The sequence below is a fragment of the Salvelinus fontinalis genome, chromosome 14 (assembly GCF_029448725.1).
Source record: "Salvelinus fontinalis isolate EN_2023a chromosome 14, ASM2944872v1, whole genome shotgun sequence".
In the NCBI taxonomy this organism is placed as follows: domain Eukaryota; kingdom Metazoa; phylum Chordata; class Actinopteri; order Salmoniformes; family Salmonidae; genus Salvelinus; species Salvelinus fontinalis.
Window position 1 is genome coordinate 1,333,909 of NC_074678.1, and position 13,728 is coordinate 1,347,636.

The 13,728-nt window shown below is 42.0% G+C and overlaps 1 protein-coding gene across 1 annotated transcript in view; it reads left to right on the forward strand.

Annotated features, from left to right (window-relative positions):
* The first annotated feature begins 941 nt into the window (after positions 1-941).
* The window catches only part of crb1 (crumbs cell polarity complex component 1), a 59,990-nt gene continuing 47,203 nt past the window's right edge, over positions 942-13,728 (forward strand). Inside the window, exons 1-2 of the mRNA XM_055943707.1 lie at positions 942-1,401; positions 12,227-12,472. Of these exons, the coding sequence (XP_055799682.1) occupies positions 1,320-1,401; positions 12,227-12,472 (328 nt within the window). The 5' untranslated portion in view covers positions 942-1,319. The remainder of the gene's footprint in view (positions 1,402-12,226; positions 12,473-13,728) is intronic.

Consider the following 13,728-nt stretch of genomic DNA (forward strand, 5'->3'; position numbering starts at 1 on the left):
GTTCCGTTTGAATATCGCTTTACTTTGTTAGCCAATCATATCGTAGGTTGGCCGCTTCATGTTCCAATCGCTGCGGGGTAAACAATGAATGGCCAATCAGAGATCCTCAAAATGTTTAAACTGCCATAAGCCGCGCCTACTCCGAGATGCACACAACAGTCATCAGATGCAACTCAGGAAGGGGGCGAGGTTGATATTATATTTTGTAGCAGGTCTTAGCTAGAAGTTGTAACCTACAGTGGCTGTGGCATTCACGGTTCAGACAGTTTATTCTTATCACTTAAGACAACATTGAGGTGTGGCTATGTCTTCCACATAGCCTACTAAATTAGTAAATACATGTTGATACGTGATGCAATGCTTGTTGGCGAAAATAATTTGAACCTATATAGTGAGTGCTACGTTTGGCATTCTGTTGTCAAATTCAAAAGTTAACCAGTGGAACAAATGTTGCACAAAATCATGTAAATGAAATTGCATTGACTGGTACTTGATTTGTGTTTGATTGAGTATTGTGTGTTGTATGCAACATCTGTACTTTTTTCGAATTAGGTCTACAGTGTTCAGGCTCTGTTGGCGATAAGAGAAGCTGGGCTATTCAGTACAATGCTGGAGCCTAAAAGAGCAGCAGCGGAAGACAGCATCCTAGGCTACATCTTCCCCCATGATTAGGCTATTCAGTGTGGTGCTGGAGCCTGAAAGAGCAGCAGCGGAAGACATCATCCTAGGCTACATCTTCCCCCATGATTAGGCTATTCAGTGTGGTGCTGGAGCCTGAAAGAGCAGCAGCGGAAGATATAATTTTAGGCTACATCTTCCCCCATGATTAGGCTATTCAGTGTGGTGCTGGAGCCTGAAAGAGCAGCAGCGGAAGACAGCATCCTAGGCTACATCTTCCCCCATGATTAGGCTATTCAGTGTGGTGCTGGAGCCTGAAAGAGCCATTCTCATTATGTATGAAATATACACCGTTTCCTCCTTCCCACCCACTTACATTTATATTACAGTATTTCAACACTGACAGACCATGTCACTTAGGCTACCGGTGCTATATTGAACAAACACCGGCAATCCGCTTCCCCGGCGGCCTTTTTATAGCGTTCACGTTTGATTGAGGATCATCTGAAGAGCTGACGGTAGAGAGAGCCCATTGGTGCGTCAGGGGACAAGGGCGCATCAAGTGATTGGTGAGCCTAGCTCAGGAAAAGTGGCACTTGAGTTCACAACAAGCACAGGCAGCAGCACATCAGAGAGAGATCGAGGAGCAGCCTACCGACATGCTTCACACAGAGCGAGCAGGATGATTTTCTATCACGAATATGGATTTATTGCGATCTACTAGGTTTCATTCACTTGCTTGCGCCTTGGTCATCTATGGTGCACTAACCATAGGGATAGATGGTGAGTAAGGGTACCTTTATTATGTATTTTTTGGTTATACCAGTTGATAACTGTTCAATTCCCATTTCTCAGTTTTTTAGAAGACATAGGCTAAAGTATAAAGTTTCATCTGCTGTTTGGGTTTATTGATTTTTGCAGGTGTCCTCATTGTGTTGTCACCCTAGTCTGTGTACCCGTCTGTTTAGCTATCATTCCACTCCTTGCCACTACTTGCCGTGCTAAACAGGTTAAGTTATATAAAGTGTTTTGTATAGCGCACCATTACTGCTGCTGCGTTTCTTCTGAAAATAATGCTGATCAGATCATCCTCATGCTCTAATTCAAAATATATTAAGGTTTCGTCTGAAAGTGTAAATGTCACAGTAGTAGCCAACAATATCTAATTGAACCAGTGTGATCCGTTTCTGTTTTATTTTTAATGAGTGTTAATAATAGTCCTATAACCCGCTTATATAGGCATGAAAAAGTATTCATTTACATGTAGGATATCTATGTTTTTTAATTGTCCTATCAGAAATGTTGCCCTCAGCTGTAAGTGTGTAAGAGATCTTAAAACTATTTGCTATTGGCATACCTGCCTTTTCTCTGATCAGGGGCATTCTCTACTCTCTAACCCCTGAGCTGCATGTGTCACAACAACTGTTGTTAAGTAGCTGATCCGTAGACTGTTGCTTCTGATTAGATATAGTGATTCTAACTGACATGCCTTGAATTTCAATTGGAAATGTGAGGGGTGACATCACTGCTATCTCCCAGTGTTCATGGCACATTCTGTAAGGAGCTCTGAAGCTAAAAGAGCACACAAAGACAGACCCAACAATGAGGTGCAGCGTAAGACCCCACAGGGGGCGGGCATATTCTATGTCTCCAATACTCCTAAGAGTGTGTGTGTGTGTGTGTGTGTTTGAGTCTGTGTGTGTGTGTGTGTGTGTCTGTGTGTGCATGTGAGCGCTTGTGTGTGTGTGTGTGCTCGTGCATGCTTGTTCTGTTATCACCACTGAAACAAGCAAACACACCAGCCTGTGTGCGCATCAGTCAGTCTGTGAAAGAGAGGCCAGTCAGATCTCCCCTCCACATGTGCTGCAAAAATGAAAGGGCCTTTCTACAAGAGATAGCACTGAACAAAGAGCTATAACTCCATTAGCATATGAAAGAGGCCTTACTTTCTGTGGGAGGGGATGTTTGGTTGGCTGGAGCTACGTTTTGAACGCACCATTAGTCAACAGGCTTGTGGTTGAATATTAAGGTACTGATATGCCTCACAGGAAGACCTCTTGGTCTTATAAAGGGACTGTGGTTTCTTAAATGAATGCCATACAACAGTTATTCTGTCTTCAAAAAAGTATTTCCTGATTAATTGATTGATTAAAAGGCAACAACCGTCAACAACCTGTTGGTGTTGGCAAGGCCATGATGTGTGGCTGCTGTTGGCAGCCTTGACGGTGTGTGTCCCCCAATGGGAGCAGACGTCAGTTCAACATCTAGTTTTTAGTTTACATTTGGTTGAGTTGTCAACTAACATGAATTCAACGTAAAATCATAAACAAATTTCACAATGTCATTGAATTTAGGTTAAACGTTGGGTGAAAAAAAACATTGAATTTCACATAAATTTTTTGTTGTTGGAATGACGTGGTTTCAACCAGTTTTTGTCCAGTGGGGTGTGTGTGTGTGTGCGTGCACTGGTAATGCACACTGGGTGATCCAGTGTCTGATCTGCCTTGGATCTACGTACTTCCAGCTGATAGTCCGTGATAGTGGACATATGGCTGGACACCCGATATTCCCCCCAGCCCACCTGGACACCAACCCCCAACCGGGGTCATGCTGAGATGAGGTCTAGACACTCATAAGCTGCTCTAGTGAAAATCTGGAGGCTCTCTGTGAAATTGATTGACCTTCACAAATGATACTAAGGAGAGAGAGGATGAGTAAGTTGTGCCATTGTCCACCGTGGAAAGTGTGATTGCACCACCAGTGATTGGTTTGATTTGACTATTTTGACAGTCACTGATTGGTCTGATTTGACCTTTACGACAGTCATAGATTGGTCTGATTTGACCATTTTGACAGTCATAGGTTGGTCTGATTTGACCATTTTGACAGTCACTGATTGGTCTGATTTGACCATTTTGACAGTCATAGGTTGGTCTGATTTGACCATTTTGACAGTCACTGATTGGTCTGATTTGACCATTTTGACAGTCATTGGTTGGTCTGATTTGACCATTTTGACAGTCACTGATTGGTCTGATTTGACCATTTTGACAGTCACTCACCTTTCCCGTCAGAAATGTGACTAATCTGTTCACCTACTTTACCAATACATATCTGTAGTTAGAATGGACTGGAAAGCTAAGATTTTTGGCGCAATACATTCCTGTGTAACTTGATGTGATATACCATTATGGTTGCTTCACCTGCTTAACATGGACCTCTGTAAATCCCAAACCTTCAAACGATCGTCATGCAGTGCACACCCACAACATGGCAGGCCATTCATCGTTTAGTGTCATATCCAGCTTTGAGAAAGGCCCGCTGGAATGAACCAAAATGAAAACAGGTGTGCACTTCACACCCCTCTGTGTGTTAAATGCTGTGGGTCCCTTCTTACACGCATTCCATCCATTACACGGCCTGCCACTGTTGATGATCTGGTTCTGCTGGGTGGTTATGGCAACTTTGGGTTGCCATGTTTGGGGAAATCCTTGTCTTTGATATCCATCGTTGGTGCGTTGGGAGCTAGTTTTCTTAGAGCTAGTTTTCTTATTCATCACGTGCTGTTGGCGGTAAGTGCACCCGATTCAGCTGCCCTGCGCTCCATCTTGGGTGTCAGGAGCCCTTGGACGTGTTGGACTTGTAACCGAAAGATTGCAAGATCAAATTCCCGAGCTGACAAGGTAATAATCTGTAGTTCTGCCCCTGAACAAGGCAGTTAACCCACTGTTCTTAGGCCGTCATTGAAAATAAGAATTTGTTCTTAACTGATTTGCCTAGTTAAATAAAGGTGAAATAAAACACATTTTTTTAACCATTTCACATGTCTAAATGTATAACCTCTGCCTTCCCGGCAGGTCCTGGGGGAGCAAATCAAGTGCACTATATGCCTACCGCTGGCCAATCGGATGGCTCACATTACCGTGTCTGTAGTAACGTAGTAGGCGGAAACGACATCTACAGCTAAATTGATACTGTGAGATTTCAAAAATGTGAAAACCATGACTAGAGAGACTGTCAATGAATACAGCAAAGATCTGCTTTTTTTATGAGTCAGTTCGTGTTTTTACTCAGCACTATCCACTTTCTATTCAACACTTTTTTATAATCCATAAACTGTGTGTTCTCCCTACTTCCACTTACGCTACAACCAGCACTGCAGCTGAAATCAGTAGGAAAGGGTATCGATAGGCTTGCGTTCTTACAATTAGCCGCATGGATCTTTTTTTAATATCAAGGAATATTTCACTTTCTCCGGTCATAGGAGTAACAACATGAATTTGTGCATGAGGCAGAAATAATGTGGTGCGAATTGAGTTTCGCCATCAGCTGGAAGATGGTGTCCCTTTTGGGTCAGTGTCAGTGGAGGCAAGGGAGAGCTGAGGGACGTTGAGAGGTGAACCTTCAGTCTGCTGCCCTCCGCTGAGACTGACCACCAGATGCAGGCATTCTCCATCAGCCCAGTAAAATAAAATTGAAAAATGATTTACATTTATACTCACTCAGCTGTGCGTCACAAATAATACAACAGCTAATACCAGTGTGATCATATAGCCTACCTCAAATGTTGAAATATATTTTTTTTAAATGGTCTGAGAAGAACGACAAAGCATTGGCAGGGCAATTCAAGCAAAGCCAATATGCGGTGAGAATGTTTTGTGCCTGTAGCCTACTGAACAAACTTCATTAGTACAGTACTGTTTTTAATAGGTTCATGTTGCATAGGTTTATGTGTTATTCTTTTTTGAATGGTAGATCTAAGCTTGCATTTTAACTGAGAAAGTGATCTCGACTCAAAAAAGGTTGGTGACCACTGATCTAAGGGACGAGGAGACGGAAGTGATTCATCTTTATTCTGTTACAGTATATCTATCTGTCAGGTGTAATGTTTAGGAATGTTCTGTCTCCTTTGGTAACATGTAGGAGCTGGTGTTTATTTGGTAACATGTAGGATCTGGTGATTATTTGGTAACATGTAGGATCTGGTGAGTGTTTGTTTGGTAACATGTAGGATCTGGTGAGTGTTTGTTTGGTAACATGTAGGATCTGGTGATTATTTGGTAACATGTAGGATCTGGTGAGTGTTTGTTTGGTAACATGTAGGATCTGGTGAGTGTTTATTTGGTAACATGTAGGATCTGGTGTTTATTTGGTAACATGTAGGATCTGGTGAGTGTTTGTTTGGTAACATGTAGGATCTGGTGAGTGTTCGTTTGGTAACATGTAGGATCTGGTGAGTGTTTGTTTGGTAACATGTAGGATCTGGTGAGTGTTTATTTGGTAACATGTAGGATCTGGTGAGTGTTTGTTTGGTAACATGTAGGATCTGGTGAGTGTTTGTTTGGTAACATGTAGGATCTGGTGAGTGTTTGTTTGGTAACATGTAGGATCTGGTGTTTATTTGGTAACATGTAGGATCTGGTGAGTGTTTGTTTGGTAACATGTAGGATCTGGTGAGTGTTTGTTTGGTAACATGTAGGATCTGGTGAGTGTTTGTTTGGTAACATGTAGGATCTGGTGAGGTACCCTGATGAAGACAGCTTGCCTGTCGAAACGTTGGTAATTAAATATTTTTGCATCTGAGCTCCTAGAGTGTGCGGCTCTCCTTTATTTTCTAGTTTTCTACTCCGCTAGCCAGCACCTCGCCTACATAGGTGTGCGTTTCTTTTTTTTTAGGATCTGGTGAGTGTTTGTTTGCTTACTTGAGTTTAACAGTTTGTCCAATAACAGCAATGTAGCCCCTTTCTGCTTTGGGATGTGTTGTTTATACTGTATGTACAGTCGTGGCCAAAAGTTTTGAGAATGACACAAATATTAATTTCCACAAAGTTTGCTGCTTCAGTGTCTTTAGATATTTTTATCAGATGTTACTATGGAATACTGAAGTATAATTACACACATTTCATAAGTGTCAAAGGCTTTTATTGACAATTATATGAAGATGATGCAAAGAGTCAATATTTGCAGTGTTGACCCTTCTTTTTCAAGACCTCTGCAATCCACCCTGGCATGCTGTCAATTAACTTCTGGGCCACATCTTGACTGATGGCAGCCCATTCTTGCATAATCAATGCTTGGAGTTTGTCAGATTTGTGGGTTTTTGTTTGTCCACCCACCTCTTGAGGATTGACCACAAGTTCTCAATGGGATTAAGGTCTGGGGAGTTCCCTGGTCATGGACCCAAAATATCCATGTTTTGTTCCCCGAGCCACTTAGTTATCACTTTTGCCTTATGACAAGGTGCTCCATCATGCTGGAAAAGGCATTGTTCATCACCAAACTGTTCCTGGATGGTTGGGAGAAGTTGCTCTCAGAGGATGTGTTGGTACCATTCTTTATTCATGGCTGTGTTCTTAGGCAAAATTGTGAGTGAGCCCACTTCCTTGGCTGAGAAGCAACCCCACACATGAATGGTCTCAGGATGCTTTACTGTTGGCATGACACAGGACTGATGGTAGCGCTGACCTTGTCAAGCTTTTTTCCGGATGCCCCAAACAATCGGAAAGGGGATTCATCAGAGAAAATGACTTTACCCCAGTCCTCAGCAGTCCAATCACTGTACCTTTTGCAGAGTATCAGTCTGTCCCTGATGTTTTTCCTGGAGAGAAGTGGCTTCTTTGCTGCCCTTGACACCAGGCCACCCTCCAAAAGTCTTCGCCTCACTGTGCGTGCATATGCACTCACACCTGCCTGCTGCCATTCCTGAGCAAGCTCTGTACTGGTGGTACCCCGATCCCGCAGCTGAATCAACTTTAGGAGACGGTCCTGGCGCTTGCTGGACTTTCTTGTGCGCCCTGAAGCCTTCTTCACAACAATTGAACCGCTCTCCTTGAAGTTCTTGATGATCCGATAAATGGTTGATTTAGGTGCAATCTTACTGGCAGCAATATCCTTGCCTGTGAAGCCCTTTTTGTGCAAAGCAATGATGATGGCACGTGTTTCCTTGCAGGTAACCAAGGTTGACAGAGGAAGAACAATGATTCCAAGCACCACCCTCCTTTTGAAGCTTTCAGTCTGTTATTCAAACTCAATCAGCATGACAGAGTGATCTCTAGCCTTGTCCTCGTCAACACTCACACCTGTGTTAACGAGAGAATCACTGACATGTCAGCTGGTCTTTTTGTGGCAGGGCTGAAATGCAGTGGAAATGTTTTTGGGGGATTCAGTTCATTTGCATGGCAGAGGGACTTTGCAATTAATTGCAATTCATCTGATCACTCTTCATAACATTCTGGAGTATATGCAAATTGCCATCATACAAACTGAGACAGCAGACTTTGTGAAAATGAATATTTGTGTCATTCTCAAAACATTTGGCCACGACTGTAGGAGTTAAATAAAGAACAAGCTCATAATGGATATATGAAATAATTTACCCCAGAATGACCTTTACCTGATCCCATCTTTATCACCTAGATGCCTGACACACACACGCACGTATGCAGAAAAGCAAAAGGGGGATACCTAGTCAGTACAACAGAATGCATTCAACTGAAATGTAAAGGACCCACACATGCACACACACCCCCTCTGTGTACCTCTGGAATCCCTATAACTCCAGAGCTCACTGCCCAGGGGAACTCCTCTCCAGCTCATCCACAACACAGAGGTCGTCCCACCTATTAATACTGAACCTCTCTCTCGTGCGCATCTACAGCAGTTTCCATTCACCCATGGCTTTGTGTGTCGACCTGGCTGTTACTTGTTAAACTTCTATTCTTGTGATAATTGAAGTAGTGTGTGATACTGTAGGAGAGGTTATGTGCCATGTGTGACTTGTCTGGATCTCATCATATGTGGGAACTCCTTCAAGACTGTTGGAAAAGCATTCCAGGTCAAGCTGGTTGAGAGAATGCCAAGAGTGTGCAAAGCTGTCATCAAGGTAATAGGTGGCTACTTTGAAGAAGCTTAAATATAAAATGTATTTTCATTTGTTTAACACATTTTTGGTTACTACATGATTCCATATGTGTTATTTCATAGTTTTGATGTCTTCACTATTATTCTACAATGTAGAAAATTATAAAAAATAAAGAAAAAGGAATAAATGATTGTACCGTCCACATCTTACATTCAGTGTGCCTGTACAGCAGGAAGGTCATATCTTCCATCCCCAGTATGTGTACTAACCTACCTCTCTCAGATGAGTGTTTACTGGTTGAAATGGGTATTATAGAATATACTCTACGTCCTCCTGGAGAGCTACTGGGTGTGAAGGCTTTTGCTCCAACCCTACTGTAACACACCTGAGGTACCGTAAAAATTATCTCTCCAGGAGAAGGATTGGCCATCCTTGATCTGATCTACAGTGTAAATGATACCAGTTCATCTGAATGGACGTTCTATATTCCAGTAAGCTGGGCATTAGGAGGAGCCATTCGGTTAATTCTTCTCTCTCCTGGTAGACGTGTTGGACAAACACGTGAGTGGATTAATCCACTATTTAGTATGGGAGGCAACATGTTTACAGCCAAACTAATGAACAGAACAGAAACATAGCCGTGATTGGCAGGCGTTGTGTCATTAATCTCTGCTGTGCTGTGCGATTAAGTAAATGCACAGCAGCACCGAGGCCGTACTAGGAAGGAATGCATTGATAAATCACTGACTTCTGTCTGCCTGCGGTCGCCATGGCGATAGAGAGACTGCAGAAACAGAACCGTGGAATTGGTTGCCATGGAGGCCAGCTGTGATGCTTTGTGAGGCTATTAAGTTCCAAAACGTCCTTGTACCGGACACAAGAATGGGGAGTGAGGAGGCCTGTTTTCATAGGAGGAGAGAGAGCCTTTTGTGTCATACGCTATAGGACACAATTGCTGTGTGAGACAATGCAAAACTTGACTCATTGTAACACACTGCTGAGAGAATAAAATACATTAGTAGACATATGAATCCCTTTTAGTTCATCCTCACGAGTACATTTTTTGGTGGTACTGACATTTGTACGACAATGTAAAAGAGACAGAGAATGTATGAAAGACACCTTGAGAATAATATACAGTATATCAGAATAAGTCTGCTGTGACATATTTCAATATCCCCCTGAAGATCAATTGCTATTAGTTGAATCAGACATTTTAGTGCACGTCCGGAACTAAAGCCTGCACACCTTTGGCCCTCCCGGTCTGGAATGTTCCACCCATGTGCTACAACAGAAACACACATAATGACAGAATATGGAGAATGAACAGAGCGCATCTTCAAGACCAGAAATCTATTAAATACTTAAATGAAAAAATAAAGGCCTTTACCATTACAAATACAGGCATAGAGAACAGAGAAAAGCCAACCCCCGACATAATTTGGGATGCTTTTAAGGGGTACATTAGGGGAATGATAATATCATGCTAAAGTTAAATCTGAGTTCAAAATTTTAATTCAAGAAAAATATAAATAAATCCCTATCTTTGAAAAAGCCCTAAACACTTTACAAGGTAAAGAAGAAAATACAATTTCAGAACTTAAGCAGGAATATGATATTTTACTCTTGAAGAGAGCCAACAACTACAGGTTAAGTAAGGGATAAACAGCGATGTACATTACCTTGGAAATAATGGACGATTCAGCAGAGTTCATTTTTCCAAGGTAATGTACAGAATGGAAATCTCGTTTATGCCACAATTGCCAAAGAAAACAATACTAAAGCACACATTTACCGTTAGAAATAATATTTTGTTGAAATTTTCATTTTTAAAAGATAATTCATACTTAGTCAACTTTTGGTTTCGAGAGACGCGACCCAGTCGTTCATTCGATTGGTTTGATATTTATGGACGCGACCCAGTCGTTGGTACTTTATGTTCCGTTGCTATGCTCGTTCATTCTTTATTATGTCCCTTGTTTGCTAGCTAGCCATCTAGCTACGGCTAACAGTCACGACCTCCGCAGCCAGAATAACAGCAAAGTAGCTGCATTTGCGTTTGTTTAGCTATTTTCTATTGACATTCATTTGGATACATCCATAACAATGAGCTGATGATGCCCGATTTTGCCTGGCATAGCTAGAAAAGTTAGCCTTCTCTTAAGGATACTCGACAATGTTCATTACGAGGAGATGTGTAACAACGTGTGTGTAGGTGGCAGGGAAGTCAGGCGCAGGGGAATCGAACTTGGTATAAATGGAGTCGTTTAATAAACGTAATAAAACTCCAAAACCAAAATACAACATAAATAAAAGTGGGTACAAGAATCCGTCACGCACCAATACATTATACACGAACAAACAAATAATCTCCGACAAGGACATAAGGGGAAACAGGGTTAAATACACAACATGTAATTAATGGGATTGGAACCAGGTGTGAAGGAAGACAAGACAAAACCAATGGAAAATGAAAAATTGATCAGTGATGGCTGGAAGATCGGTGACGCCGACCCTCGAACACCGCCTGAACAAGGAGAGGTAGGTGGAAGTGGTGACCATACGTCTTCCCATAAATCTTACCGGTAGAATAAACTTCTTCAGAATGGAATGGCTCCCCAAAGTTTTTTTTCCTTTCTCGGTAGTACTAACTACTCCACCAAAGACAGTCTTTAAAAAAGTATACTCGGCCATAACAGACCTCATATGGGCAAATAAAACTCAAAGAGTAAATAGAACAGTTAACAACTCTATAGTTTAGAACACTATAACAATATGGACGAAAATGACACAAATTCTACAAGAACCAATATCACACTAAAAACACCCCAATGGAACAATCATTGGATAGCTTTTCAGAATTCACTGATGAATTGGCCCACATGGCGCATAGAAACCGTAAATGATGTGGTAGTAGGAAATACAAATATTTAAATGTTAGAATTAAAAAGCGGGTTGGACTGACCAATGTAGACATTTTCAAATATATGCAACTTAAACGTTTTATTTCACGAAATCTTGACCTGTAAGCAATGCTGAGGGAATCCTATTTGACTCAGAAATAGATACGCATATGATAGGTAAGATATACAAAACCTTGCAGAGAGCATATCTAACTGACAATGTCTTTGGAAAAAATATAAACTATTCGAATCAAGACTTAAAAATAACTGATATAGATGGAGGGAGTGTTGGAACATAACATGAAATTACAGATAACAAAATGTACGCTTCATCCAGTATAAACTAATGAATAGAATGTATTCTACAAGAGACACAATTATACAGCACAACAGCAGAGTCATTTCTTAAGTGTAAAACGAGTTATGGGTGGATGAATCAAATATATTATTATTTAAATATTGGAAAGGTGTGGGCTACAGAGAAAAATAGAACTGTGCAATTTGTGGCCATATGGCATAGAATGCTACAAGCACTGGAATGTTCCAGAGAATGAAGGATGAGGGGCGGTGTGCTTGTCAGACATATGTGATGCGATGTCGTGTATGGTTGCTGTGGGAACATGTGGGTCTGAGCAGGTGTGATGTCATAATGTCTATGATTGCGGTGGCAACATGTGGGTCAGAGCAGGTGTGATGTCATTGATGCTTGTTGAAATGTGTGTGCGTCTGTTTATTGTCTCATGTTTATGTATTGTTGTTATTGTTTGAGAGGGAAAAAAACATAATAAAAAAAAAGAAACCCATCAGTCAGACAATCAATCAAAACATAACTTCCTGTCCCCAGGTGCATCCCCTCTGAAAGCGAGGTCGGCGGCCCCGTTAACAGACCAGTGTTTCCCCAACCCCTGCTACAACCGGGCCATCTGCCGTAGCCGTGGTGACGGTTACTCTTGTTTCTGCGTGCCGGGGTTCCAGGGTGAGCGCTGCCAGATCGAGGTGAACGAGTGTGTGTCGCAGCCCTGCAGGAACCGAGCCACCTGCGTAGACAGGGTGGGCAGGTACGCCTGCCTCTGCAGCCCGGGGTTCACAGGTAAGAGGAGAGTTGAGACGGCTCCTCCAGGGCTCTGTTCAGTATTGCACCAATAGGGAAACGGATGTACTACCTGAACTTAGGTTGCAAAGGGTTCTGCTCCATTGTTAGGTGAAAAGTATGGAGAACACCTCCCAATGGTTCACGTGAAGGGGTGCCCAATCTTACATGGGTGCAGGCTTTTGCTCCAGCCAAGCAGTAACACACTGCGTAATCAACTAGGCTTTAATTATATCTCTGATTAGTTGAATCAGGTGTGTTCCCAGTCAAGGGATGAAGATTACTCACCACTGGCACCAATGAGTGTACAATGTTGTCATCTAGTGTCAGTTTGAGCTCATTACACTAGTCCTCAATCTAACCCTTCCCTCTTCTATGCTATCTAACTCATACTGTATGTTTAAAAGATGAAAAACAAACACATAAAATCAGAATATCTCTATATTTTCCATACTCTATGACAGTTATAGATTGAGAGAAATGCTAATTAAAGATAATCTGTGGGTAATCCTAGTTCTTTAGAGTATTTTAGGTACGATAAGGTTAAATACAAAGCTACTTTCAGATGGACGAATCTTGTTAAATCTACTCTGTTTACTATTTTACCATCTGTCCAAGCCCGAACTCTCCATCACTCTGTGTTCTGGTTTACAGTGTGATTGATTAGTGGAGTCTGCTGAGTGGAGGCCGGCTAATAATAATGGCTGGAACGGAGCGAGTGGAATGGCATCAAACACATAGAAACCGTGTGTTTGATACCATTCCACCGCTTCTGCTCCAGCCATTACCACGAGTCCGTCCTCCCCAATTAAAGTGACACTAACCTCCTGTGTCTGGGCTTCAGAATAACATGTTAGAATATGATCACTGGTGCTTCGATCAGGAAACAGACTCAGAAATAACCATTAACAAAACAACAACACAAGGGCTCCCGAGTGGTGCAGCGGTTTAAGGCACTGCAGTGCAAGAGGCGTCACTACAGTCCCTGATTCGAATCCAGGCTGTATAACATCTGGCTGTGATTGGGAGTCCCATAGGGCGGTACACAATTGGCCCAGCGTTGTCCGGGTTTGACCAGGGTAGGCCGTCATTGTAAATAAGAATTTGTTCTTAACTGACTTGCCTTGTTAAATAAAGGTTAAATAAAAATTGTATTATAAAAGAAACAGCCTCTAATATCAGTACATGATGATCAGTCAGCCAGTCAACATGAAATCATTTCATCCTCAGTATGATCCCCACAGGTGCATGTTGAC